Below are 26,372 nucleotides of genomic sequence, written 5' to 3' on the forward strand. Positions count from 1 at the left end.
CTATGGAACTTAACATAGGAAGCTTTTTATTATTTTTTTATTTAATTTTATTTTATAATAACTTTTTATTGACAGAACCCATGCCAGGGTAATTTTTTTACAACATTATCCCTTGCACTCGCTTCTGTTCCGATTTTTCCCCTCCCTCCCTCCACCCCCTCCCCCAGATGGCAAGCAGTCCTATATATGTTAAAGATGTTGCGGTATATCCTAGATACAATATATGTTTGCAGAAATGAACAGTTCTCTTGTTGCACAGGGAGAATTGGATTCAGAAGGTAGAAATAACCCGGGAAGAAAAACAAAAATGCAAATAGTTTACATTCATTTCCCAGTGTTCTTTCTTTGGGTGTAGCTGCTTCTGTCCATCATTTATCAATTGAAACTGAGTTAGGTCTCTTTGTCAAAGAAATCCACTTCCATCAGAATACATCCTCATACAATATTGTTGTTGAGGTATATAATGATCCCCTGGTTCTGTTCATTTCACTCAGCATCAGTTCATGTAAGTCTCTCCAAGCCTCTCCGTATTCATCCTGCTGGTCATTTCTTATAGAATAATAATATTCCATAACATTCATATACCACAATTTACTCAGCCATTCTCCAATTGATGGGCATCCATTCAATTACAGGAAGATTTTTAAATAAATACTTGATAAAATTTGTTTAGCTTATCATCTGAGCTCCCAGTATACTCCCAATTGAATCCCTTGCAATACATATAAATATAATATATGTATATAATATTCATAAATAATAAATATAAATAATAAATAAATAAATATATGTATATAATATTTATAAATAATAAATAAATAAATATAAATAATAGCATATATAATCTTATGCTTTAATAATTTTCCATTTGCAAAATATAATTAAGCTTTCCAGCCTTATAAAGTATTTCCTTTTATATAGGTGTTTCCAGGATGTAGCATCATGCCTGGCACATAATACTTACTTAATAAATGCTTGTTGATTAACAGATTTTTAAAATAAAGAATGAGGGTATAATTTATGAGTTAATATCAATGTTTTAACCTAATCTTTATTGCCTTTTAGAGATGTCATTAACATAATTTTATTAATTGTATATTTGTTCTTTTGGTTCCATTTTGTTCACTTCATATCATATCATACAAGTCTTACCATCTCTCTTTTAATTCTTCATGTATTTTTGTTATAATAGTAATATTCTAGTAAGTCAGTTTTGATTCTAGGATCTTGCATCTTTGTAAGGGTTGGGAGAGCCACGTCCTTGGGAATGTTGGCTGTAGCCTAAAAGCCACCTCCACGTACTTTTGGCCATAATGGGACACAACACTCAAATGCTACTTTGTGAAATGCCTGTGCCGGCCTCCCCAAAGGGGCTTGGATTGGCCACCTCTGAGGCTCTACAATAATGGATATCTCTTATTCAGTTCTTCAGACATTCTGCCTTTCCCTTTCCCCAGTGGCTCAGGCTCTTGGAAGCTAAGGCCATGTTTTTACATTTCTTTTGGTGTCTACACTGTGTTTTGTACATAATAGGCATTCATCATATGTTCATTCAGTTGAATCACATATTTGAGAAGGAAGGTATCTTAGTGGTTTAAACTTTTCCCTCTCTGGAATCTCATCTACAGCAATGCCAGACTCCTATTTGGGTTACTTCAGGAAGCATCCTGTTCCAGTGTTGAAAAGCCCTTATTGTGTGGATGCCCATCAATTGGAGAATGGCTAAATAAATTGTGGTATATGAACGTTATGGAATATTATTGCTCTGTAAGGAATGACCAGCAGGATGAATACGGAGAGGCTTGGAGAGACTTGCATGAACTGATGCTAAGTGAAATGAGCAGGACCAGGAGATCATTATATACTTCAATAACAATACTATGTGATGATCAATTCTGATGGACATGGCCATCTCCAGCAATGAGATAAACCAAACCCTCTTCAACAATGAGATAAACCAAACTGCTCTAATAGAGCAGTAATGAATTGAACCAGTACACCCAGTGAAAGAACTCTGGGAAATGAGTATGAACCACTACATAGAATTCCCAATCCCTCTATTTTTGTCCGCCTGCATTTTTGATTTCCTTCACAGGCTAATTGTACACTATTTCAAAGTCCGATTCTTTTTGTACAGCAAAATGACCGTATGGACATGTATACATATATTGTATTTAACATATATTTTAACATATTTAACATGTATTGGTCAACTTGCCATCTGGGGGAAGGGGTGGCAGGAAGGAGGGAAAAAGTTGGAACAAAAGGTTTTGCAATTGTCAGTTCAGGGCCCACTGTTCCAATCTCCTTTCTAGAATGAGAAAATTAGAAAATATGAAATCCAAAGTCCCTTTTAACTTTCCCCTGCCCCGTGGCATTGTCTCTGTGCTGTGTATAACATGAAATAAAAATGTGGCCACAATCACTGAAACATTAGGGTTTTATGTTTCTATTCTCCCCATGACTGCAAGATGTAGTTTGTTTTGTCTTTTTAATTTACATGGAACTTGCTAATGGTGTTAGTAAACATTAAGCCCCTACCTGGTAAGTATCAGGCAGTACAGGGGATTTTTTAAAAGAGACTAAAGAAGAATCTCCCTGCCCTCAGGGAGCTCAAAATCTAATGAAATGTAAGGGAAAGAAGGGAAGATAGAGACTCTGCAAAAGAAATCTTAGCAGTTTGGAGCTGGTTTTGATTTACTTAATTCATTCTTTTTTTTTTTCCCCTTGCTTCCCTCACAATCAGGTAGTGAAGAAAGTGAAGTCCATGCAGATGTTCCACACTCCGGTCACCTCTGCCATGCAAGGAGACAGATTGGGCATCTGTGTGACCCAGTTTGACCCCAAGTTGCTAGAACGGGGGCTAGTATGCACACCAGATTCTCTTATACCATCCATGCTGCGATTGTTTCTGTTAAGAAGATTCCTTATTTTCGAGGTGCTCTTCAGACAAAGGCAAAGTTTCATATAACTGTTGGTCACGAGACAGTGATGGGAAGGGTGATGTTTTTTAGCCCAGCTCCTGATCAGTTTGATTGTGAGCCCCTGGAGGAGACCTTCGACTTTGAAAAGGAGTATCTCTATCAAGAGCAATATTTGTCCAAGGAATCCCCCCCTGCAGAGGAGGACAAGAAGAGTGACCAACCTGTAGAGAAGTGGCCAAAGCAACAGTGGGCTCTCCTAGAATTCGAGAAGCCTGTTACCTGCCCAAAATTGTGCCTTGTGATTGGCTCCAAACTCGATACTGACATACATGCCAACACTTGCCGACTGGCTTTCCATGGGATGATGCTTCAAGGTCTGGAAGATAGGAACTATACTGAGACTTTCCTGCCAAAGTTGAAGGTGTATAAACTGAAACACAAGGAGGGATATGTGGAGAGGGTAAGCAGTATCTTTTTTTATTTCTTTTTTGATTGTCTGGTTCTTAGATTTATATTTGAGGAATATGGGTTTAGTGAAAGTTCCTTGCAAATATTTTGTGATGTTGTCTCTTTGGTTGGAGGTAGTGACCATTTGGGATCAGAGAAGGTACTCTTGACTTTTCACACAAGCCGAATTTCACGCAATCCAGACAGGATTTTTTTAGTGTTAGGTACCCACTCTGATAATAGCCTCACTCTTTAAATCACTTTTTAGATTTTAGGTGAAAATTCCATCTTCTTGAATGCCATTCTTAAAGACAGCTTGTCTTCATTGGCCACTAGCACTGCCACTCAGGAACAATCTGTTAATAAGGAAGCAGAGTATTGTACCATTCTGAGCTAATTCTAGAATTTTTCTTTTAACCAGGGTCAATCTTATATCAGTGATATACTTGGTGCTGATTCAACAAATCAAGGTCTGTTCTAAGTCTCTTAGGTACTGTTGCTGACTCAGTTTATGTTTGGATATCCTGCTGATCATTCTGGTCATTTGCAGGTTGTATCTGTGAGCAATTCAGTTGCAGAGCAGAGGCTATAGAGAATGTGATTAGAGTGGGATAGTGAATAGCCTGATCAACTAGGCAACTTATTCATTCTAGCACAGTAAGAATCTGGAGTCAGGGACTTTTCATATTCCAATTATGCCTCTACCCCTGTCTAGATGTGAACCTCTTTCCTATCTGTTATTTATGATGAATATGTGGCCACAATGATGGTTACCAGTGATTTGTAGGTCATAGAAATGGAAATCATTGGAAAGCATCAAATGTTTTGCAAACTCTAAGCCACGAGATGAATATTAGTTATGGTTGTTTTTGTTGTTGTTTTAAGTAACTATGATCATATTCAATATATATTTTGTGCAAGACAAGTTATTCTAATAACTAAATTAACCTATTCACTTCACTGGCCTGTTTATGTATACATTTGTGAAGATCTCAGGAAGAGTAGATAGAAACCTGGGGAGGAAGAAAGGGCCAACAAAAAAAAAAAATCACAGAAGGTGAAAAAATATGTCTTTAATGTACTGGTGATTCAATATTCACCACAATAAGTCTGGTAATAACAGAACTATTAACATAATTTCTATCTAAATTTTATTCAAATGGTAAGAATGAGCTCAAGGTCCATGTTCTCTCAGAAGCTTTCCTTGGCTACTAAATCTCCCAGTGACCTCCCTGTCTCCCTCCTTTGTATTTGTAGAGTTCTTATTTCCAAACACTCATTCACTCTCTGGTCACATACTTGTGGTGATTCTTCAACTCTTTTGTAAGCACTGGGCCACGAAGGACCATGTCCCCTTTGTCTGCTGTGCAAAGGATGCTGTGTGTGCCTCATGGCTGCTCAAGGATTTGCTGAATGAATGCACTTGTAGAGGAACACTGACACAGGAAATATCCCAAAGAGTTTCACTTCTTTTGGCTCATTCTAGAACCTCCCCACACTCTGACCTCACTTTAGCATAGGCAGAGAAGCAAACAGGGGAGGTTAGTGGGGTCAGTATTGCAGTGTGTGAGTGGGTGTGGGTGTGGGTGTTGTCTGTACAACTACTTGAGACATACCAGAGACCTCCCTCAAGAGACTAAGATGTAGATGCTTTGTTTTCCACATCTGTAAGCATCAGTGAAGTGAAAATGTTTGTGTGGTGCAGGAATTGAAATATTTGTTTTTGTTTTTACTTCTTTTTTTTCTTTAAGCATTTCTTTCTCCAGTTAATAAAAACAATGAATCACTGTATTGCTGAAGGATGACTAGAGTTAAGAATAAGTAAATTGATGTAATCTTTATTGTTTTGGAATTTAAAATGTTCCTAGTGTTAAATAAGGAGATGAGTCTGTATCCTTTTTTGCCTACTTCAACTTCCCCTTTCTTTTTCACTTAATTATAATTAAATATTATAAAGGATTTTCACTTTTATGGAAGATAGGAATCTTGCTGAAATTAAGTTGTTTGTTGGAAGCTAGGAGTAAATGGAGAGATCCCCAAAAGATCATGCTCTCCACTGTCCCAGACACAGATTACTGGAGACATCTGGTTTGAAGACCTGGGATCATTAAATGGAACACATGTTCCTTGTGGTGAGTATTCTATGAATCTCCTAGCAATTTAAAGGTCAGATTGGAGAGGAGGTCGTTGCCACTTGTTCCCATTGTGATTCATTTCAGAGTACTTAGAATCAGAATAATAAATTTCTCTAGTCTTGGAACTATGGACAATATATTTTGTTTTGTTTTAAATATCACTTCTATTTCCTTTCTTTGAAGCAGAGTGACACTTCACGTATTATCCAAAACCTGACATGGCGCACCTATCAGGAGTCACTAATCAAATTGAGAGAACAGCATGTTTTGGGAGGTGTGGTTAAGAAGCTAGAAACTGCTCTCTTTACATTGTTTCAGAAGTGTGTGAAAAAATGCTCTGTACCAAACCTGTTCTAGCACTTCCTGTATTTTCATACCAGCTGTGCTTGAGTGCCACCAGGAATTCTCAGGCCTGTCACAACCCCAGTGTGGGCAGCAGAATGTACAGAACAGCGTGTTCCAACATTATATCCTAACCATTGGCGGCTTGAGATGGACGAGCTGAGCTGAAGATAGGCTAGGGGGTTGTGAAGCCATCATCACAGCCCAGTGGAAGAAACTTTGGATTACAACTCAGGAGATCTGGGTTCTAGACCTGATTTTACTGTGATCTTAGTCTAGTTACTATTCCACTCTGGGCACCATTTCCTCTGTGCAAAATGAGGGGTCTGGAAATGATCTACCCAGACCTTTCTAGCACCAAGATCAAGTCAGGGCCCACCTTTAGCAAGACAAGAGCCCAAGTACCAAGCCCTGTTGCTATTCTTAGGAACTTTCACCTGGTTGTGCTGCTAGAAGATACTTTCCTTCTTCATCTGTTGGCAGTCCAAAGAGTGAGATTGCCAAAGTTACAGAAAGGATTTTGGTGCTGAAAGATAGGGGCTACTACTCTTTGTAATGTGTGAAATTTCCATGGTTAGCCAGTGAGGCAGAAGAGTAGGAATGCCCTTGCCTGAAATAAGAAGTCACTTACCAAGTTAGGCATTTAAATCTTTTCCAATTTTGACCTTTACCTGAGGGGTACCCAGCATTCTTAAATTGTTGTTCATTTTCAAAAGACAATTTTCAGATGAAGAAGTTAAAACTATTTCTAGTCATATAAAAAATGTTCTTAATCACTATTGATTAGAAAAATGCAAATTAAGACAACTCTGAAGTACCACTTCGCTCCTCTCAGATTGGCTAAAATGACAGGAAAAAATAATGATAAATATTGGAGGGAATGTGGGAAAACTGGGACACTCATATATTGTTGGTAGAGTTGTGAACTAATCCAACCATTCTGGAGAGCACTTTAGAATTATACCCAAAGGGCTATCAAACTGTGTATGCCCTTTGATGCAGCAGTGTCTCTGTTGTATCCCAGAGAGATCTTTAAGGAGGGAAAGGGACCCACACATGCAAAAATGTTTGTATTTATTCAGGTTACACACGTATTTTCATTTTCTATATATTTCTATGGCAGTTGCGAGAGAAAAAAAATCACAACAAAAGGAAAAAAACAAGAAAAAAAAGTGAAAATAGTATGAGTTGATCTACATTCAGTATTCATAGTTCTGTGTCTGGATGCAGATGGCATTTTCCATCCAAAGTTTATTGGGATTGCCTTGGATCACTGAATCATTGAGAAGAACAATGTCTATCATAGTTGATCATCGCACAATCCAGCTATTAGTGTGTACAATGTTTTGCTTGTTCTGCTTGCTTCACTCAGCATCAGTTCATGTAAATCTTTCCAGGCCTTTTTAAAATCTGCCACTTCACCATTTTTCTTTAGAACAAAAATATTCATTACTTTCATAGACTATAACTTATTTAGCCATTTCCCAATTGATGGGCATCCATTCATTTTCCAACGGGATAGAGACCCAGTAAAGACACTGCTGGATCAAAGTGTATGCAGTTTTGTAGCTCTTTGGGCATAGTTCCAAATTGCTCTCCAGACTGATTGGATCAGTTCACAACTCCACCAACAATGCATTAGGGTTTTTTTCCCCTTCTCTTTTTTGCGGGGGAGGGAGGGTGGGAAGAGGAAGCTTTTTCAAGGAGAGCAAAGTGCTGGCTGAGCCTGATGGGCCAGAAGAAGAGGGGACTTGACATTGACCAGTTATCTCTGTGACTTTCTCTTACTTTGTGGGATTCTATTAGATCAAAATGTTGAAAAGCTACCAATGTAGCTGATCTGTGAAGAGTGCCTACTCAGTTCTGGAATTTTGTCTTCCCATTGGGATCTTCCCTTTCATTGTGAGAGTTAAGCACATTGCTCCCTTTGACAGAGGGACAAGCAGCTGCTCTGCTCCTGAGGGAGATGGATGTGCTGCCTGGTCTTGTGTTCTTCCCCTGAATTTTCCATAGCTGATATAGAGGGACTAAGTCAGAGTCTGAGGAGTCTATCCATGCTGCTGCTTCCCTTGATTCACCTTCCACCTAAATGGTCATTGTTTGCATAAATGCTCTAGCTTTCTCAGGGTAGGGACATTGTGTTTGGGAGAGTGACACAGTACAGCATTCTGAAATAATAACTGAGAGTCACAAACAGGGATGGGAGAGAGGAGAAAGCCAGTCACTCAAAGCTTCTAGTTGAGCTTCTGGACTTTTTTGAGTCAGTTCAGTGATAATAATTACACACTTTGGCTTGCTTTGTATTTCCCTTTAGAAAATAGCTCTCACTTAATGTTTGAGTTAAACTTCATCTTAAAAACTCTTAGGTAAACATGAGAAGAAATTTGTAATTTCTCCCTCACAGAGATTAGTATTTTAGGATCAGGAATAGCTGCCCTGGGATATGAAATCCAATGGTTTCTGAAGCCATTCATGGTGACACTGTATCCTCTACATATAAGGCCAGCTGGAACTTTTTCTCCCATGACTCTTGTTTCTGCTTTCCTTCCCCACTATTCCACTTTTCTTTGTGCTGGTATTTCTGGTGTCCATTCCAATTTCTTAGATTTTTTTGCTCACTGCACCTGTAGACAGACTGCTTAGATTAATCATGGTACCGTGTCCAAAAGAAGTTCCCCAGCCCCAGGAGAGCACTGTGTAGTAGGACCAGCACGTACTAAAAGGCTGAACAATAATTATTGTGTGACCCAGTTAGCTGTTCATGAACCAAGATAGAAATAAGACAGTGCTGTAAGCTCTGAGGAATGAAACAAGAACCTGGGAGCCAGGCCGGTATGTATTTACATACACATATACCTACAAATATACATACTGCATATACTCACTCTTTTTGTGGTAGCAAAGAAATGGAAACAGAATAGATGCTCATTACCAGGAGAATGACTGAACATATCATGGTACATGAAGATAATGCACTATTACTCTGCCACAAGAAACAATAAATATGTAGACTTTTATGAATTGGATGTTGATTCAGAGTGTAGTCAACAGAATCAGGAAAACAATACATATGATAACAACAATATAAATGGAAAGAACAAAGAGAAAAAGAAAGTGATCTCTGTAATTATAGTGCTTAAGAAGTCTTAGCATTGACAAGAGATGGTAAAATGCACTGCCTTCCCTACTGAAGAGGTAAGGGATTAAGAATATGACACTGTCAGACTGTTGATGTGTTGGTTAGGATTGCCAAACTGCTTTTTTCCTTTTTTTAAAAATTCTTTGTTGCAAGATGGCTCACTGTATAGGAAAAGTGGATATGAGAGTATATTCAAAAATGAAGATCTATAAAAATGTACCGAGTGCCTTCTATGGACCAGGCACAGTGGACCAGTACTAAATGCCAGGGATACAAAAAGATAGTTCCTGTCCTCAAAGGGCTTACAATATAGTGGGGGAGAGATTGTGCAAATAAATGTGTATATGTGTGTGTGTATTTATATACATATACATATATATATATGTATATATATAGTAAGCTTTATATATAGCAGATAATTAACAGATGGAAGTTGGTGAAATTAGGATTTTAGTTGGAACTGAAAAAAAGCTAAGGAGGTCAGTAGCCAGGGTTAAGAAGAAAGAATGATCCTGAAATCGGGGACAGACAGAGAGAAAAGTGTCTGGAGCCAGGAGATGGACTATCTTGTTAATGGAACAACCAGGAGGCCAGATTGAATCAATCCCTGGATAGCAAAGTAAGGATTGGGGATTAAGGTGTAATGAGACTGGAAAGGTAGGAGGGGGGCTGGATTTTGAAGTTTTGAATGCCAAAAAGAACATTTTGGTCCTGGAAGTGACAGGGAGCCACTGGATTTTATTGAGTAGAAGGGAAAGTATGGTTAGATCTGTATTCGAGGAAAATCATTTCAGTGCTTCAGTGGAGGGTGGGTTGGAGTGGGCAGAGACTTGAGGCAGACCAACCCACCGGCAGGCTGTTGCGGAGGACATTGCAAACATGGGTATCTTTATTTGGAGTTTTCTGTTTTGTATAAATATTTATGAGAGTAGTATTTGGTTTTGGCATCATCTTGCTAGCTTTCTCCTCCCCATGAGAGGCAAGTGGAAGAAGAAGTGAATATATAGATTGAAATATAAGAGGAGAAAAAAGTAGACTCATTATTAATACCTGGATTATAAGGGGAAAGATGTCGGATGTCAGACCTCCTCATATCTGGCAGCCGATTCAGCATGGTATCATCTCCCTGACTTGATCCAGGAATTCCCTTATACAAGAGAGGCTGAAACCAGGACTCTGTTCAAAAACAGTTGTTGCATGGACTCTCTTGACATTCTAAAGTCATTCTCACACCCCCCTTTTCCTCCCAACTTTTGTCCCCCTCCCATTTTTAATGAAGCATATGTATAATAAATTATTTCTTCTTATTGGCTGAAGGAAGAAAAAAGAATGGCCGTGTATAACCCACCAAGATTTGGTAAATAATAAGAAAATATAGAGCATTATACGATGGGGATCAGTCCATGTGTGCTGTACACAGGCACAGGCAGCCACTGGCGCCGTTTGCAGAGCTCCTTATGACTTGGGCAGGGAAGCTGGAGGACATCACCCAACCAACTGTAAACACACAGACGCCACTGGGAACACTGCACTTGCTTTGAAGTCTGAATGTAAGTTTGTTTGGTCCTGCTCGACTGCTGATGGCACGCTCAATACAGTAATAGCACAGAGGTAAAGGCAATCAGGTGAATCGCAATCAGTGTCTTTGCATGTACCAGTTAAAAATAAAAAGATGGAAGATGGATTTTCTTGCCAGCCCATTATTGATGTGGAGAATCACAGAATCTGGACCTTCAATGTAATTTCTCTGAGCCTCACTTCCCTTACCTTACACACACACACACAAACACACACACACACACACACACACACACACATACACACACACACATATATAGGATCTTGCGGCACAAGTGATAAAGTTAAAGCCTAGAGAGGAAGCTTCACTTTGGCCAAAATTACACATGTGTTTAGCATCAGGGCCCAAACTGGCATCCAGGGCTCCTGATTCCCAGCCCAGTCCATGCCCCCTAACAATTGTTGCCCTTCCTAGCATTGAGATTGTTTTCTTATGTTTTAGATTCATACAAGAGTTGAGAACCCGTTTACTCTTATCTATGGGGACCCTAGGCACAAAAAAGGTTTTTGGGGGAGGGGATACCCCCAAGATTGAATTCAATCTGTGTAAGGCCATAACTTAGGGCATAGAGAATATTACATATAAGTAGCTACTAACTTGTGATAAAAGGGCCTTGGTCCCAAATATCTCTTCTGCCCCATTTGTTGGTGTCCACTTCTCAAGATAAATAGGCCTTTTGATTAAGTCATTTTGTCTCTGAAAAAATTCTGTTATAATGGAATTATGTCCTAAATACCTTATTTGTTATTAATACTTTAGTTTGTTAGATGAATATCACTTCGGAAAACAAAGAATAGGATCCTGAGAGGATGGGATGCAGGACAGATACTTTTTGATTGGATAGAGATGAAATTGAAAGTTTCAGAAGATGTGATAATAGATGGAGTTCTGGGCCAAGAGTTGGAAGGCTTGAGTTCAAATCTAGCCTCAGTAGCTTAGTAGCTACCGAGTAGCTGTGACCATGGACCAGCCAGTCAAGAAATATCTACTATGTTGTATCAGACACTATGCTAAGTTAAAGGGATACAAATAAAGTCAAAAGATAATCCTTGTCCTCTAGTAGTTTACAGTCTAATGGGGAAAACAACAAGCAACTATGTGTAGGATAAATAGGAAATAATCTGTGGAAAGAAGTCTCTAGAATTAAGAGGGAGTGAGAAAAGCTTCTGTAGGTGGTAGAACCAGGACTTTGAACCATAGATTTTTAGAGTTGGAAGATACCTTGGTGGTGATCTGGTGTAGCCTGTGCCCACCCATCATAGCATACCCAGCTTCTTCCTAAAGACTTCCAGTGAAGATCAACCACTTTCCTGAAGGCACCCCCTTCCACTTACCTGAAACCAGCTTATGTTTTTGAAAAGCACAAAATGCAACTGCCTGAAGTCAGATTGTCTGATTTTGGGCCTAGTTCTCTTTCTACCATTCATGTAGCCTCTCGGCTTACATTATCTTTATCTTATAAGTTAACACAGTGAATTGGTAAAAATCCACAAACCTTTAAGCTATAATATGGGAAATCTGACAATATCTTAGTGCCATCCAAGGCAGGATTTCTGATAGTAGTGCCTTATCTATGGTCAGGATAGAGGCTTTACTCTTTTATTATTTCCATTCGCCACAGCCATATTGGAAACTTGAGTTCTCACAATTATAGCTTAATAGATATGATAAATTGTTCATAAAACAGTAAAATTTCTCATCCACAGTGAAAGTTGTGGACTCTGATGTAATATTTTTCATTAGGAATGATTAAAAACAGAAATTTCACATTCAGCAGCCACTTCCTTTGATTTTAAATTAAAATTTTTATTTTCTTTCTTCAAAAAAAAATTCTGAAAAGTAGGGAGGGGTATAGGCATTTATACCACACAGCATTTTTTATGTACAGAGAAACTAAACTGCCCTCACAGCCTTTTTTAAAAAGTTTTTTCTTAATAGTATTTTATTTTTCCAAATACATGTAAAGATAGTTCTCAGCATTCATTTTTAAAAGATTTTGTTCCAAATTTTTTCTCTCTTCCTCATCTTTCCCCTCCCCAAGAAAATAAGCAATATGATATAGGTTTTAAAGGTGCAATCCTCTGAAATTTATTCCTGTATTTGACATGTTGTGAAAGAAAAATCAGACCAAAAGGGAAAAAACCCTGAGAAAGAAAAAGAAAACTAAGAACAAAAACAAACCAAAAACAAAAACAAAAAGGTGAAAATACTATGCTTTGATACTCATTCATTCTCCAGAGTTCTGTCTCTGAATGTGGGTGGCATTTTCCATCCCAAGTCTATTGGAATTGCCTTGAATCACTGCATTGTTGAGAAGTGGCATGTCAATCAGGATTGATCATCATATAATCTTATTGTTGCTGTGTGCAATGATCTCCTGGTTCTGCTCATTTCAATCAACATCAGTTCATGTCTCTCCAGGCCTCTCTGAAACCATCCTGCTGATCATTTCATATAGAACAATAGTATTCCATAACATTCATATGCTATAACTTATTCAGCCATTCTCCAATTGATGGGCATCCAGTCAGTTTCCAGTTTCTTGCCATTACAAAAAGAGCTGCCACAGACGTTTTTGCACGTTTGGATCCTTTTCCCTCTTTTATGATCTCTTTGGTCACAAACCCATTAACCTCACAGCCTTTTAAAAAAAATGTTTGATTCTTTTTACTTTTATACCACTGACCTTTTTATTAGTAATATTCTCACCTCCAAGTCACAATCTGTAATGAAAAATATGGTTAAGTAAAACAAAGTGCATATGGCAGTAGTAAGAAATTCCTACACATGGCTTAACTCCTCTTTTTCCAGAAGAAGGAGGTAGATTTTCATGATCAAGTCTCTGGAACAAAGATTGGACATTGTACATGATCTTAGTTGCAGTATCTTTTAGCAGTGTGTTTCTTCATTCTTGATCTAGCAGATCCTTTATTTTGTCCACCGTGATCTCCTCCTCTTCTTCTTTCTTCTTTCTTCTTCTTCTTCTTCTTCTTCTTCTTCTTCTTCTTCTTCTTCTTCTCTTCTTCTTCTTCTTCTTCTTCTTCTTCTTCTTCTTCCTCTTCCTCTTCCTCTTCCTCTTCCTCCTCCTCCTCCTCCTCCTCCTCCTCCTCCTCCTCCTCCTCCTCCTCTTCTTCCTCCTCCTCTTCCTCCTCCTTCTCTTCCTTCTCCTCCTCCTCCTCTTCCTCTACTGCCACCACCAGACTAGACTTTTTCCTTCCTATGGTGGCATTCTAGTTTTGCCAAAATAGACTTGAAGACCTGGGTTGAAGCTCTGAACTAATGGGAATAAGCCCACTTGGTACTTTCATATAGGATGACACCTTATACAGTGCTTTCGTCTCACAGCAGTCCAGGGAGTTAAAGAGGACAAAAAATATTATTTTAGTTTGTAGATGAAGAAACTCAGATTCAGAGAGCTTAAATGATTTGCTCAAGATCACACAAGGAGTCCAACTTCACTTGTGACACTGAAGAGCTTCATCTTATTCAGTTTAAGAATTTGATAGACAGGAGAGTTAAATTACCTTTTTTTAAGGTGGCAGAAGAAGGAAGGAAACATTATGAGATTTGCAAAATAACAAAAAGTAGAAAGATATAAAGAATTTGATTAGCTCTGGACTCATGAAAAAAAGACATTTATTAAATCAAATTCTTCTTTACAAAGACATGATTGGATGCAAGAGAGGTTGTGTGCTTTGAGAGAGTCTGAAATTACACCTCAGTGGTGATTTCTCTGCTTGAATCTCAAGCAGTCTCACACAATCCTATTGAAAATAAGGGGAAATATATTGAATCATGAAGGGATTTTAAAAGGTCATTTGATCCAGTCCCCTGCCTTCAGAAAGCCAAATGCTAAGCTTTCAGGAAGTTCTTCCTGTCCTGTTTCTTGTTGTTTTATATTATCCTGTATGTCCCACTAAAATACTTGCTCAGTCCCTTTTTCTGATCTTTATAGAATTAGGATGACCTGACTGAACAGCTGTCTCATCTCAGGCTTCAGAGATTGAGTTGCTAAGGACAGTTAACTTACTTCAACAGTTAATCATGGAGCATCTCCTAAGAACCAAGCACTACTTTGGGTTGTGATTTTTCCCTTAGCTTTAATCTTTTTCTCTCTGTACACACCACCATATCTTATATTCATTCATGAAACTAGTTTTCTTTTTGGTCAACTGTCAACATTTTAAATCTTTCCAACTTACTTGCATCATTTTAAATTATGAAGACTGTTTTGTCTTTTTATTTTTTAGCAGCTAGCCTAATGTCTGACCCATAGAAGATATTTAACAAAAGGGAAAATTTACTTCCTGGCCCATGGAATTATAGAAGAGCCAAAGGGGCCTTAGAGACACTCCAATTCAATGTCCTTTGGTGAGGAAGAGGAGGCCCCCAGAGGGGAATTGGCTTATCCTAAGTTCTCCAGGCCCACAATAAAGGAACTAGAATTGAAACTGAGGTCTATTGTGATGGAGAGAGCCATCTACATCCAGAGAAAGGATTGTGGGACCTGAATGTAGATCACAACACAACATAGTATTTTCACCATTATTTTCACCTTTATTGTTGTTGTTTACTTGCTTTTTTTCTCAATTTTTTTTCCTTTTTGATCTGATTTTTCTTGTGCAGCATGAAAAATGTAGAAATGTGTATAGTAGAATTGCATGTGTTTAGTATATTGGATTGCTTGCTATCTAGAGAAGGGAGATGGAGGAAGGAGGAAGACAAATTCAGAAAACAAGGTTTTGGATGGATGAATGTTGAAAACTATATTTGCATGTATTTTGAAAATAAAAAGTTATTATTTAAAAAAAAAAAAAGGAGAAGAACAAGAAGAAACTAAGATTTCTTTACTCTTCACCCAGAAATCTTTTTTTGTGCCATGACAACCCTTTTACTTTACAGATGGGGAAACCAAGACCCATAGAGACCAAGAAATTTGTCTGATAACTTTTTAATGTGTCACAGAATCATAGCAAGAGGAATGTATTTCCATAGCACAACATTTCATATCAGCTCACTGCTTCATTTTCCATTTTCTGTTTTAAATGTACTAATTTAGAAAGTACCTTATTTCTTTCTTTTTACTTGGGTGCCCCAGCAGTTAGTTAACTAGCCCAAAGTTATATACAAGGTCAGTGCCCGTTAAAAGAACCAAGTCTTGGCATCTAGCCCATTTTCTAGCTTACCTAGATAACCCGATCTTATTTATTTTCAGGAAGTTCTTAAAATTTGAAGTCCTACTTCCACAGGAGTTGTTGTGGAAGGGAGTCTGACAGAGCAGAAAAAAAGGCTCTGGGTTTGGACAGTTGGAAGATGAGAATTTAAGACTTCTCTCTGTCATTTAGCTCTGTGATCCTCTGAAAGTTACTTAATTGTCTAAGCTTCAGTTTGCTCAAATGTAAATGGGAATAATGGTGTGATCTCTGTACTCAAAATTTAGAAAAACCTTTAAAAAACACATAAATGTAGCCCTTATTGAGAAGAGAATGCTAGTCTGAATTCTGGTGCTGTATGATCATGGACGAGAAAAGATCTGTAGGAATTTTATTTTTCTACTTTATGAAATAGATTACTCAATTAAGTACTTATTTTCTTCCTGAAAGGATTGTTATAAGTAAACATTCTATAAACCTTGAAAAGCTATAGAAATGTAAGCTGTTATATCATGATAGCTCTTATTTTGTACCAACTTCGAAATGGAATATCTAACAACAAAACAAGTGTCCTTGGAGAGAACTTGTGTCCTTAACAGAAGACAAAAGGTCTTGAGCTGGCATGTGAGACCAGTGCAAAAACCGAGTGATCAGCTTATGTCACCATAAAATCACAGGGAAAAGGAGCCTGAGAATAGAGGGTTTTTGGGTGGAACTCAATAGAAAAGATCCAGCAAGTGTTCCCTTCATTCCAGAGTCATAAAGCACTTTTTTTCCCCTTTATAAATGAAATTAAAGACAAAAAGCTGAGCAGGAGGGGATATTTCATCACATCAGTCCTATTGTGTCTTCGGGACTGAGCCATAAAACGAGTCACAGAGATGTTCTCTTTGAACTTGAAATTCTTTCTAAACTACTGCCCTAAACCAAGGGAGAAATGAGAGGAGAGCAGGCTGAATGCCCTCCTTCTCTCTGTTGCCTTTCTCCCTCCTTTCTCAAAAGCCCTTAAGTGAGTTTGATTCTGCACCTTGGCTCATAAATTTAAAAAAAATATTATTATAATGTAGGTCAGTGAACTGGAGCGCCACTGTACACCACAGGGATCATAGGCAGAGAAGGAGCCTTCCCTGCCTGCTGGGGCGAAGGACAGTGTAAACAAGACATGGAAGAAGCCTTTAGCTCTCGCTTGCCCTAATCCTTTGTTTATGCAGCACTTAAACTGACTTTTGGGGTCGTCTCTGTCTGGCATGAAAGCCCTAAAGCTTTTTGAAGTTCCCCTGAAGTTAATAAAATTAGTCTGCCCTCATCGCAAGGCCCCTGCCTCAGAGGAGACTGGATCCTGCACTGTCTTTGCGGCATTCAGCTTTTTAAGTTAATAATATTTTATAACAGAAAAGAGAGAGGCAGAGAAGGCTCCCGAAAGACCATTCTGTTAGGAGGCAGCAAGGACTGCCTTCCCCAACGTTATGAAAACTCGGGAAGGATTCATGTGGAAATTCAGTGATATCAGCTAAATTGAATCAAAGTAACTGAAGTCTTGGCGAGTCTCAGTGTGAGAAAAAACAAGGGGCATCTAAACTTTCTTTTTAATTTCTTTTTTGTTATCATGTGAAAACATATAAATGTGAAGATATTCATGTGAAGACATATGAAAGGAATGGTCCCAGAGACAGAGCATAAGAGCATCAGGGTATGCAATCAGAATATTAGCCAGAAGGAATCCAAAGGTACCATCCAAACCATTTGCTTTTTTTTGATAACCCTTCTTTGTCCAAAGATGTAAACAGCCTTTCAGATTTGTCTGTTCCTAAATCTATATCCAAATTCTACTCATTATGTAAGATCTTTTTACAGATTAAAATAATAATAATAATTGACATTTCTATGTTGTTTTTAAAATTGACAAAGTACTTGAGTCACAATATCCTCTGAGGCAAGTTGTTCATGGATTGGCATGTCAATTTTACAGATTAGAAAACTGAGGCATCATTTCTCAAACATAGAGAGGACTGATTCAAATTTAGAAGAATACAAGCCATTCTCCAATTGATAAATGGTCAAAGAATACAAACAATTTGCAAACTAAGACATCAAAACCATCTCTAGTCATATGAAAAAATGCTCTAAATCACTATTGATCAGAGAAATGCAAATTAAGACAACTCTGAGATACTCTTACACCCCTCTTAGATTGGCTAAAATGGCAGGAAAAGATAATGTTGAATGATGGAAGGATGTGGGAAAACTGGGACACTAGTACATTGTTGGTGAAGTTGTGAACTGTTTCAGCCATTCTGAAAAGCAATTTGGAACTGTGCCCAAAATATCAAATTATGCATGCCCTTTGACCCAGCAGTGTTTCTATTGGACTTATATTCCAAAGAGATCTTAAAGGAAGGAAAGGGACCCACATGTGCAAAAATGTTTGTGGCAACCCGTTTCGTAGGGGCCAAGAACTGGAAACTGAGTGGATGCCCATCAATTGGAGAATGGTTGAGTACATTATGGTATAGGAATGTCATGGAATATTATTGTTCTGTAAGAAACGATCAGGAGGATGATTTCAGAGAGGCCTGGAGAGACTTATATGAACTAATGCTGAGGGAAGTAGGCAGAACCAGGAGATTATTGTAGATGGCAACAACAAGACTATATGATGATCAATTCTGACAGACATGGCTTTTTTCAACATTGAGGTCATTCAGGTCAATTCCAATAAACTTGTGATGGAGAGAACATCTGCATCCAGAGTGAACTTGAAAGACTGAATATGGATCTCAATTACAGTATTTTCACCTTTTTTGTTGTTTGCTCACTTGTTTTTTTCTCTCATTTTTTTCTTTTTCATCTGATTTTCCTTGTGCAGCATGATAAATATGGAAATATGTTTAAAAGAACTGCACATGTTTAACCTATATTGGATTACTTGCTACCTAGGGGAGGGGAAAAATGGAGAGAGAAGGAGAAAAATTTTGAACACAAGAGTGAATGTTGAAAATCTTTGCATGTATTTTGAAAATAAAAAGCTGTTATTAAAAAAGAAAGAAAGAAAGCTGAGGCATGTAGAGCTTGAATGCTCCTCCTCAAGCACAGATATAGCTACTTCTCCTCAGGTGCACATGGTACCCCATGAGTGCTATCTCATCCAAGAGTGAGTCCATTGGAAGATTTATACAAGCATGAGCTATGTAGCACTTGTCTTGGGCTGCTTATTTAGCATTCCTTAGGCACTGTTTTGCATGATTCTCTTTTCTATAGCTTCTCTCTGCAATGAGACGATGAGTTCCTTTGGGACTGGCACTGCTTTCTAGATCATTGCCTCCCCCCATCAAGCCTAGAACAATGCTTTATGTATCTTAGACAGACAGTAAATACTTGATATTGGTATTGGACTTAATTGATTGTAACTCATCTTGCTCTTAGGTTTATGTTTAATTTTTTATTAAATTATCTTATATGCAGTAATAGTAAAAGTAAACAGCTGAGCTTGGAATCAGGAAGACCTGAGTCTCAGACCTGTCTGTGACACACGTGGCCCTGTGATCCTGGACAAAACATTTCGTCTCTTGGGGCCCAAGCAACTTTCTCAGTCTCTAAGTTGCTGATGTTTGTTCATTGATATTCTGTGTTATTGGCTCTAATACCCAAATTACTGAAAGAGCCTCAGCTCTTCGTTCTGTGAGACAGTTTTGTACTATCCAGCCTACTCACATGTATATGTAAGCCTGTGAGCTGTAGTTGTGCAACCATTATGTTGTGTGACCTTATAGGTAGGACCTCACCCCAGAGAGTCACCAGGTCTTATGTCTTAATGGAGATAAAAGTCTTCCCTCTCTTGCTGTGAAGCCTGGTGTGGTCTAAGCTCAGTTCTGAGACAAGCAATACTCTTGCTTGTCTTCAAGCCCTCACAAAGTCAGCTGGCTTTCAATAAAAAGGAAATGGAAGTAATATTCCTCCTAAAGCTCCATAAGGTTGCATCTATGGGTAGTTTTAAAACAGTCCAAAGAATTTCAACCAAATGAGCATTCTGGGCATAGTTCTTCCCTAGTTCTACCCCTGGATTATGGATGGTTTATCAGCCTAAAGACAAGTAAATAGGAGATAATATCAACCACATTTAAAGTGTCGGAAACAGAATCCAAAGATTCGGCAACGCTTTTAATGACAGGTGCATATGAAGCTAAGGAACATTAAGATTCATTTTATAATTTGGAATTCCAAGTCAATGGGAGGTCACCATTCCAAGAAATGAATACACCTGGTGGTTTGGTTTAATGGCATCTTCTAGCTCCAAACTATGAATAATGTATGGCAGTTGGCTAAATTTTATAAGTCATTATGGATTTAGCTGAATTTTATTTGGAAAGAATTTGAATTTCAAGGTATATTTTGAGGTTTTGCAGAATTCAGTTTTACCACATTATAAATGGTAATTTTATAAAATAAAATTTGCTGCTTTAACAAAGTCAAAAAACCAACCGTTGCCAAAAGTGATTGTATCCTTCTGTTGTACTTTAAGCCCTCAGGACTGTAGCTCATTCATCTTTTATCTCCCTCAGAATTAAGCACTGTACGTTTCAAGGAGAAGGTACTTAATAAATGTAGAATAAATGATTCGCATGTGGATTTAAAATTTTTCATTTTAACTTATTAACTAAGAAATATCCTGCCATAAACTATTTTTTTCAGTAAAATTTTTAGGGTAAATTATCTTTTTTTCTGAAAAATTCATTTTTACCCAGCAATGTTAATCTTGAGAGTAAAAATTGCATTTCATTGTAATTAGAGACCTGTGAGAAAGAGGGTCAGAAGACAAAATTTATGGGTTACTCATGTGGAGAGGAAAAGCACTTCAGTTCTGTTACCCTGACTTTGTGTAGCCTGTCTAACAGCCATCCAAGTATCAGGACCCCTCCATTGCAGCAGAAGACTACTCCCTCTCAATTCTCCTCTGCTATAGCTAGCAGCCAATAATGATTGATCTATGGTGAAGCCCTTTGTTTTCCTTGAAGAGAAGTAGAATATGAATAAATTGCAGTTGGTATTTTCTAGATTGTAGGTTTCTTTGGAGTAGGAACACTGTGATTTTTATTTCTATATCCCTAGTGCCTAGAACAATGCCTTGCTTAAAGTGTCCAAATGAGGGCTATTACTACCCTGATCAGACCATATTTAAAATTTTATGTTCAGTTCTAGAAAGCATGTTGACAAGATAAAAGGTAATCAGAATGTTGAGAAAACTCCAAACCATGCTTTGTGAAGTCATTTGGAAAAACTGCCAACATTTTACTGAGAAAGAAGGAAATGATACTTGCTTCAGTATTTGGAAAGATTTTCTTATGAAAGAAAGGATTATATTTGTCCTTATTAGTCCTAGATGGGGGAAGAAGTGGTAGCTGGGGAGGGAGAAAGAAACAAATCAAGAGCAGTGGATAGATGTTACCAAAAGTCCCATTTTAATTTGACATAAGGAAAGCTTTCTGAACAATTGGAGCTGTCCCAAAGAGGAATGGGCTGCTTCAGGAACCTAGTGAATTCATCATCACTGGAAATCTTCAACCAGAGGCTGAGTGGCTGCTTAGTATGGAAATGATCATAGAGAGCATCAAATGTCAGAACTAGAATGTACCTATCAATTACATAGCCCAATCCCTGCATGATAGGACATGGAATAAAGACCACTAGACAAAATAGAAAAGAGTTTTGGGTTCAAATTCTCCCTTAGCCACTTTCTCTGTTACCAGGGACAAGTCATCTTACTTCTCTGGACCACAGTTCCCTCATCTGTCAAATAATAGTGACGTCTGCAGCCCCTTCCAAATTCTACATCTGGGATCCTCTGGCCTGTCCAAGATTACACTCATCTGGGAGGACTTGAAATAGCCAGCCTGTAAAGTCATCTAAAGTCAGGACCGGTGCCCAGCTTCAGAGTCTGGATTTTATTCCCAACTCTTACTTGGGCTGAACATTTGGAAGGGTTAGTTAACCTTCCTGAGCCTCAATTTCCTCCTCTCTAAAATAGAAACAATAATTCTTGTACCACCCGTCTCACAGGGTTGAACTAGCTAATGTCTGAGGTCCCTTGATTCTAGGATTCTAACAAATGTTTTTTGAGGTGACATAAAGTTATCATTCTCTAAACAGCACCTGTCAGTTTTGCCTATGGGCAGCACTCCACTTGTGGAGCAGTCAGTTCCAGTGCTATAGAGAAAGAAATCAAAGCCTTTTGTATTTTTTTCTGCCCCATAAATAAGTAAAGGCAGCTATTATGGCTTCAAGGAATAGTGACTTGGGGAGCCACCCATGTCCTACGATATTGCCACCCTCAGAGCTTATTTTCACTTGGTAATATCTTCCGCTTTCTGATGACTGGAATATGGAGCGGGGAAGCTGTTATCTCGACATGCCCTTTGCATTCATCTTGATTGCTTAATTAAGAATCCACACTTGAACTGGATCCTTCCATCCAGCTACAGACCTTGAAATTAAAGATCAATACATAGGGTTTCTTCTCATTTGGAGTTTAACACACCAATGGCATGGTGGCTTTTGGATTATAGTGTGCATTCTCATGGTGACATCTTAAAACACATGACTAGTAGCATTTGTCAGCTCTATGGCTATAAGAGATCAGTGATTAAACTTGAGGAAACCCAAGTTTCAGTTCCTTTTATGGCAAATATCTCCAAGGCGGCAAAAAGTATAGTAGTCAGTCAGAGGGTTGGCCCCTAGTGGTCTTACTGCTCTGCCTCATTCTTTCAGAAAAGACTATGATGTGCCATGATCATTTGGCAGACCCCAAGCTTTTTTTTCCATTGATTCACACAATATTCTTCATGCATCATGTTGCTGGCAGGGACCTTAGACATCCTCCAGTCCAACCCCCTTTTTTTGCATATGGGGAAGCTGAGACCCTAAAAACTGGAGGGACCTGGCTAAGGCCCGACTTCTTAAACTGGTTTGCAACCCCATATGGAACCTTGTAATTGAGTGTGGAGGTCACAGAGTTATGATTTATTATCAGCAAATGCTTGATTTGTATTCCTATTTTGTGTATCTATAAATCTGAGGTCATATAAAATGTTCTTGGTCAAAAAGGGGTTGTGAGTAGAAAAAAGTTTAAGAACCCCTGGTTTAAAGTAATACATTATGTCCTTGGCAAAACCAGGACTAGCTCCCAATCCCCCACTCTCTCCTTATGCTACACTGCCTCTGTCCAGGGACGAAACACTAGCCATGACAAATGGCATGAAGACTTAGCATGTCCACCCTACCTCTGAGGTTGGGAGCAGAAATGGAACACAGCCCCTGCTCTCAAGGGGCTCACACTCAGAGAGGAGAGAACAGCTGCAGTGAAAAAGAAAGGTGCCATGGGCCCTACTCTATGCTTCTTCACTGGGCTTTATAAAGCAGGGAAAACATCTTAGCTCCACTAATAAAACTGTGTCCATCTAAGGTGCTGAGCCACTTGGCAGTGCCAAGTGAGAGCTTACTTTTCTACTGAAGAGCTCAGGCAGACGTCACAGCCACAGATGTAGTTCTCAAGTCATACCATCCCAAAGATCCCAGATACTCGGATGATGGCTTCTGGGCTAGGCTGAAAGCAGAGCCTGTCGTCTGGGGAGCATTGCTGTTCCTGGTATCCTTGGGTTAGAGTCTTGGGCTGTTTTAGTCTATTGCAAGCCTTTATCGAATTGAGTGGTCAGCCAAACAGAGGCTTGGCAAGAGAAGAGAATAGTGGAAGACGAAGCTGAAAAACTTTGTTGGAATGAGATTGTAGAGAACTTTGAATGATGGTGAGAGTTCATTATTGGGAGATGAAAGGGAACCATTGGAAATGTTTAATGATGAAGGGAAGGACACTATCTAAGCATCAGTTACTAAAGAAATGGGAGATCTGACTATACTTATTTTCTAGTTGGGCAGACAAGATTTATTTATATTAAATAAGAATGATTTTAAGCCAATAGTAATAGGGCTGTAGAGAATGAAGCAACAAAAGTAACAGAGTGGACTAGATTTAGGGAGCCGGGAGAGACAAGAGGCACAAAAATGAGTAGAAATGCAAATATTACATAGTTTTTGCTGACTATAGACAGTTGTAAAGGACATGTACTGGTGGAGACTGATGCATTTCTTCCCCTACTAGATAACATATATCCTTTTAGAACAGTGGCTGTCTTCTAAATTTCTAACTCCACAGAATGCTTTGTCTATACTTTTGGTCCATACCAAATGTTCACTGAGTGACCGATTTAATCCAACTTACTAGCAGTCCATGTTTAGGAGAAGAGGAGAGATCACCAATCAAAACTGCTTCCTATTCAGGCATCTACCAAACTTCTCTTAGACTCTCTTAAGCATGTAGAGAAGATCAGAAAGAGGAGTAAAGGATAATAGAAAGACAGAGTTTGGGAATCATGGATCAGAGGCAGTTCAGTGTATCTCAGGGTCAGAAAAATTATCTGAAGAGCATGGAATTTTCCAATTTACTCCACCATCTTCCCAGAATCCTCTGTCTTAATAAGCTTCTAATTTGCATGGGAAAGCCTCTTCCTTTAAGCTTTTGACTGAAGCATCCAGACAGCATTACTAGGTTTGGCATTAAGAACCAGAGGTTTTCTTGGTATATTAAATGAGTAAATGATGAATCACTATTGCATTTTTAGTGTGGCTATCATAATAACTATTGGATGTTCTGGACAAGGAGGAGTCATAAGGAATTTTCCATTTCTCTTCTTATTCAGGAAGGTTTCTTAAGGAAATGGCGGGATTTTAGAAGTCACTGTAATGAAGGAAAACAACCCTAGTAATCTTGCGGTGACATAGTATTGTAGTGTGGGGATTAGACAAAATGATCATTGAGTAGATTTATCCTATAAAAAATTGGACTAGGCAACATTCAAGCTCCTGAATGGAACAGAGAAGCAGAAGCAGTTTGGAATGGAATAGCTTTTCTCTTAACTCACACCTTTAAAATGTATTGATATGTAGTAAAAACCTTTTCTACATTTCTGTTTTCTAAGTTCTAAGAATGATTGGTGGTCTCTCCCCTTCTCCCAGTCATAGATTGCTAGTAAGATGAATCAGACCATTCACTCAGTGAAAATTTAATACGGACCAAAACTATAGGCAAAGCACTCTGTGGGAGTTAGAAATCTAGAACTGCTTCCATAAGAGAGAAATACGAATTTGTCAAGTCAAGGCAACAAGCATTTACTAATTGCTTGTTGTGTGCAAGGCACTGGGCAAAGTGCTAATACAAATACAAACACAAGAAGAAAGATAGTCTCTTATTTTTTTTTAATTAGAGCTTTTTATTTTCAAAATATATGCATGGATAACTTTTCAACATTGACCCCTGCAAAATCTTGTGTTCCAAATATTCCTCTTTTCCCTCCACCCCTCCCCTAGATGGCAAGTAATGCAATATATGTTAAACATGTTAAAATATATGTTAAATCCAATATATGTATAAATATTTATACAGTTATCTTGCTGCACAAGAAAAATCATATCAAAAAGGGGAACAAAATGAGAAAGAAAACAACAAAGAGTTAGAATGTTATATTGTGATCCACACTCAGTTCCCACAATCCTCTCTCTGGGTGCAGATGGCTCTCCATCATAGGATCATTGGAACTGGCATCACTCATTGTTGAAAAGAGCCACGTCAATCAGAATTGATTATCACATAGTCTTGTTGCTGCCATGTACAATGATCTCCTGGTTCTGCTCATTTCACTTAGCATCAATTCATGTAAGTCTCTCCAGGCCTCTCTGAAATCATCCTCCTGATCGTTTCTTACAGGATAATAATATTCCATAACATTCATATACCACAACTTATTCAGCTATTCTCCAACTGGTGGGCACCCACTCAGTTTCCAGTTTCTTGCCACTACAAAAAGGGTTGCCACAAATTCTCTTTGCACATGTGGGTCCCTTTCCTTCCTTTAGTATTTCTTTGGGATATGAACCTAGTAGAAACACTAGTGGATCAAAAGGTATACACAGTTTGATAGCCCTTTGGATATCATTCCAAATTGCTCTCCATAAAGTTCACAACTCCACCAGCAGTGTATTAGTGTCCCAATTTTCCCACATCCCCTCCAACATTTGTCATCAGAAAAATAGTCTTTGCTCTCAAAGAGTTTACATTCTAATGAGGGAAACCAGCACCTAAAAAGAAACTGAAAGGGAGGGATGGGAGAGAAGAGGGTGCTCTTGACAGTCATGGCAGAGGAAGCCTGAGAGGAATGAAAACTGCTAGTGAGAGGGAGAGGTTTCAGGAGCAGATAGGACTTTGAGAGTGAAAAATCTCAAGCAGGAGTAAATTTTAAGGGTGAAGAAGTTTCTGTGGCCTGGTGGGGAATGCTTGAAGATCCGGGATTGCAGCCTGGGGAGGTGAGCCAGTTATGTCTCTTTGTCATTGAAGAGTTCAGCAACAAACTAGATGGCCATTCATTGAAGACATTCTGTCAGATTTACTATATGCATTCTTATAAAGCCTCTGCTGAGGACTTATGACTATTTACTAGTTCTGTTCTATCCTTATCTGTTCCCTGTATCACCTGTTTAAGGCGAGCCACTTCTCCATTTCTTCAAGTTTCTTGACATCCTCATTTACTCTTCTTCCTTCCCTCTGATCCC

The 26,372-nt window shown here is 38.5% G+C and overlaps 1 protein-coding gene across 1 annotated transcript in view; it reads left to right on the top strand.

The window, feature by feature from the left end:
- The window catches only part of EEFSEC (eukaryotic elongation factor, selenocysteine-tRNA specific), a 322,469-nt gene that overhangs the window by 218,498 nt on the left and 77,599 nt on the right, over window positions 1-26,372 (top strand). The window contains 2 exon segments of the mRNA XM_051983319.1: window positions 2,747-2,885; window positions 2,888-3,384. Coding sequence (XP_051839279.1) covers window positions 2,747-2,885; window positions 2,888-3,384 — 636 coding nt within the window.

This window comes from Antechinus flavipes, chromosome 1 (assembly GCF_016432865.1).
Source record: "Antechinus flavipes isolate AdamAnt ecotype Samford, QLD, Australia chromosome 1, AdamAnt_v2, whole genome shotgun sequence".
Lineage (NCBI taxonomy): Eukaryota > Metazoa > Chordata > Mammalia > Dasyuromorphia > Dasyuridae > Antechinus > Antechinus flavipes.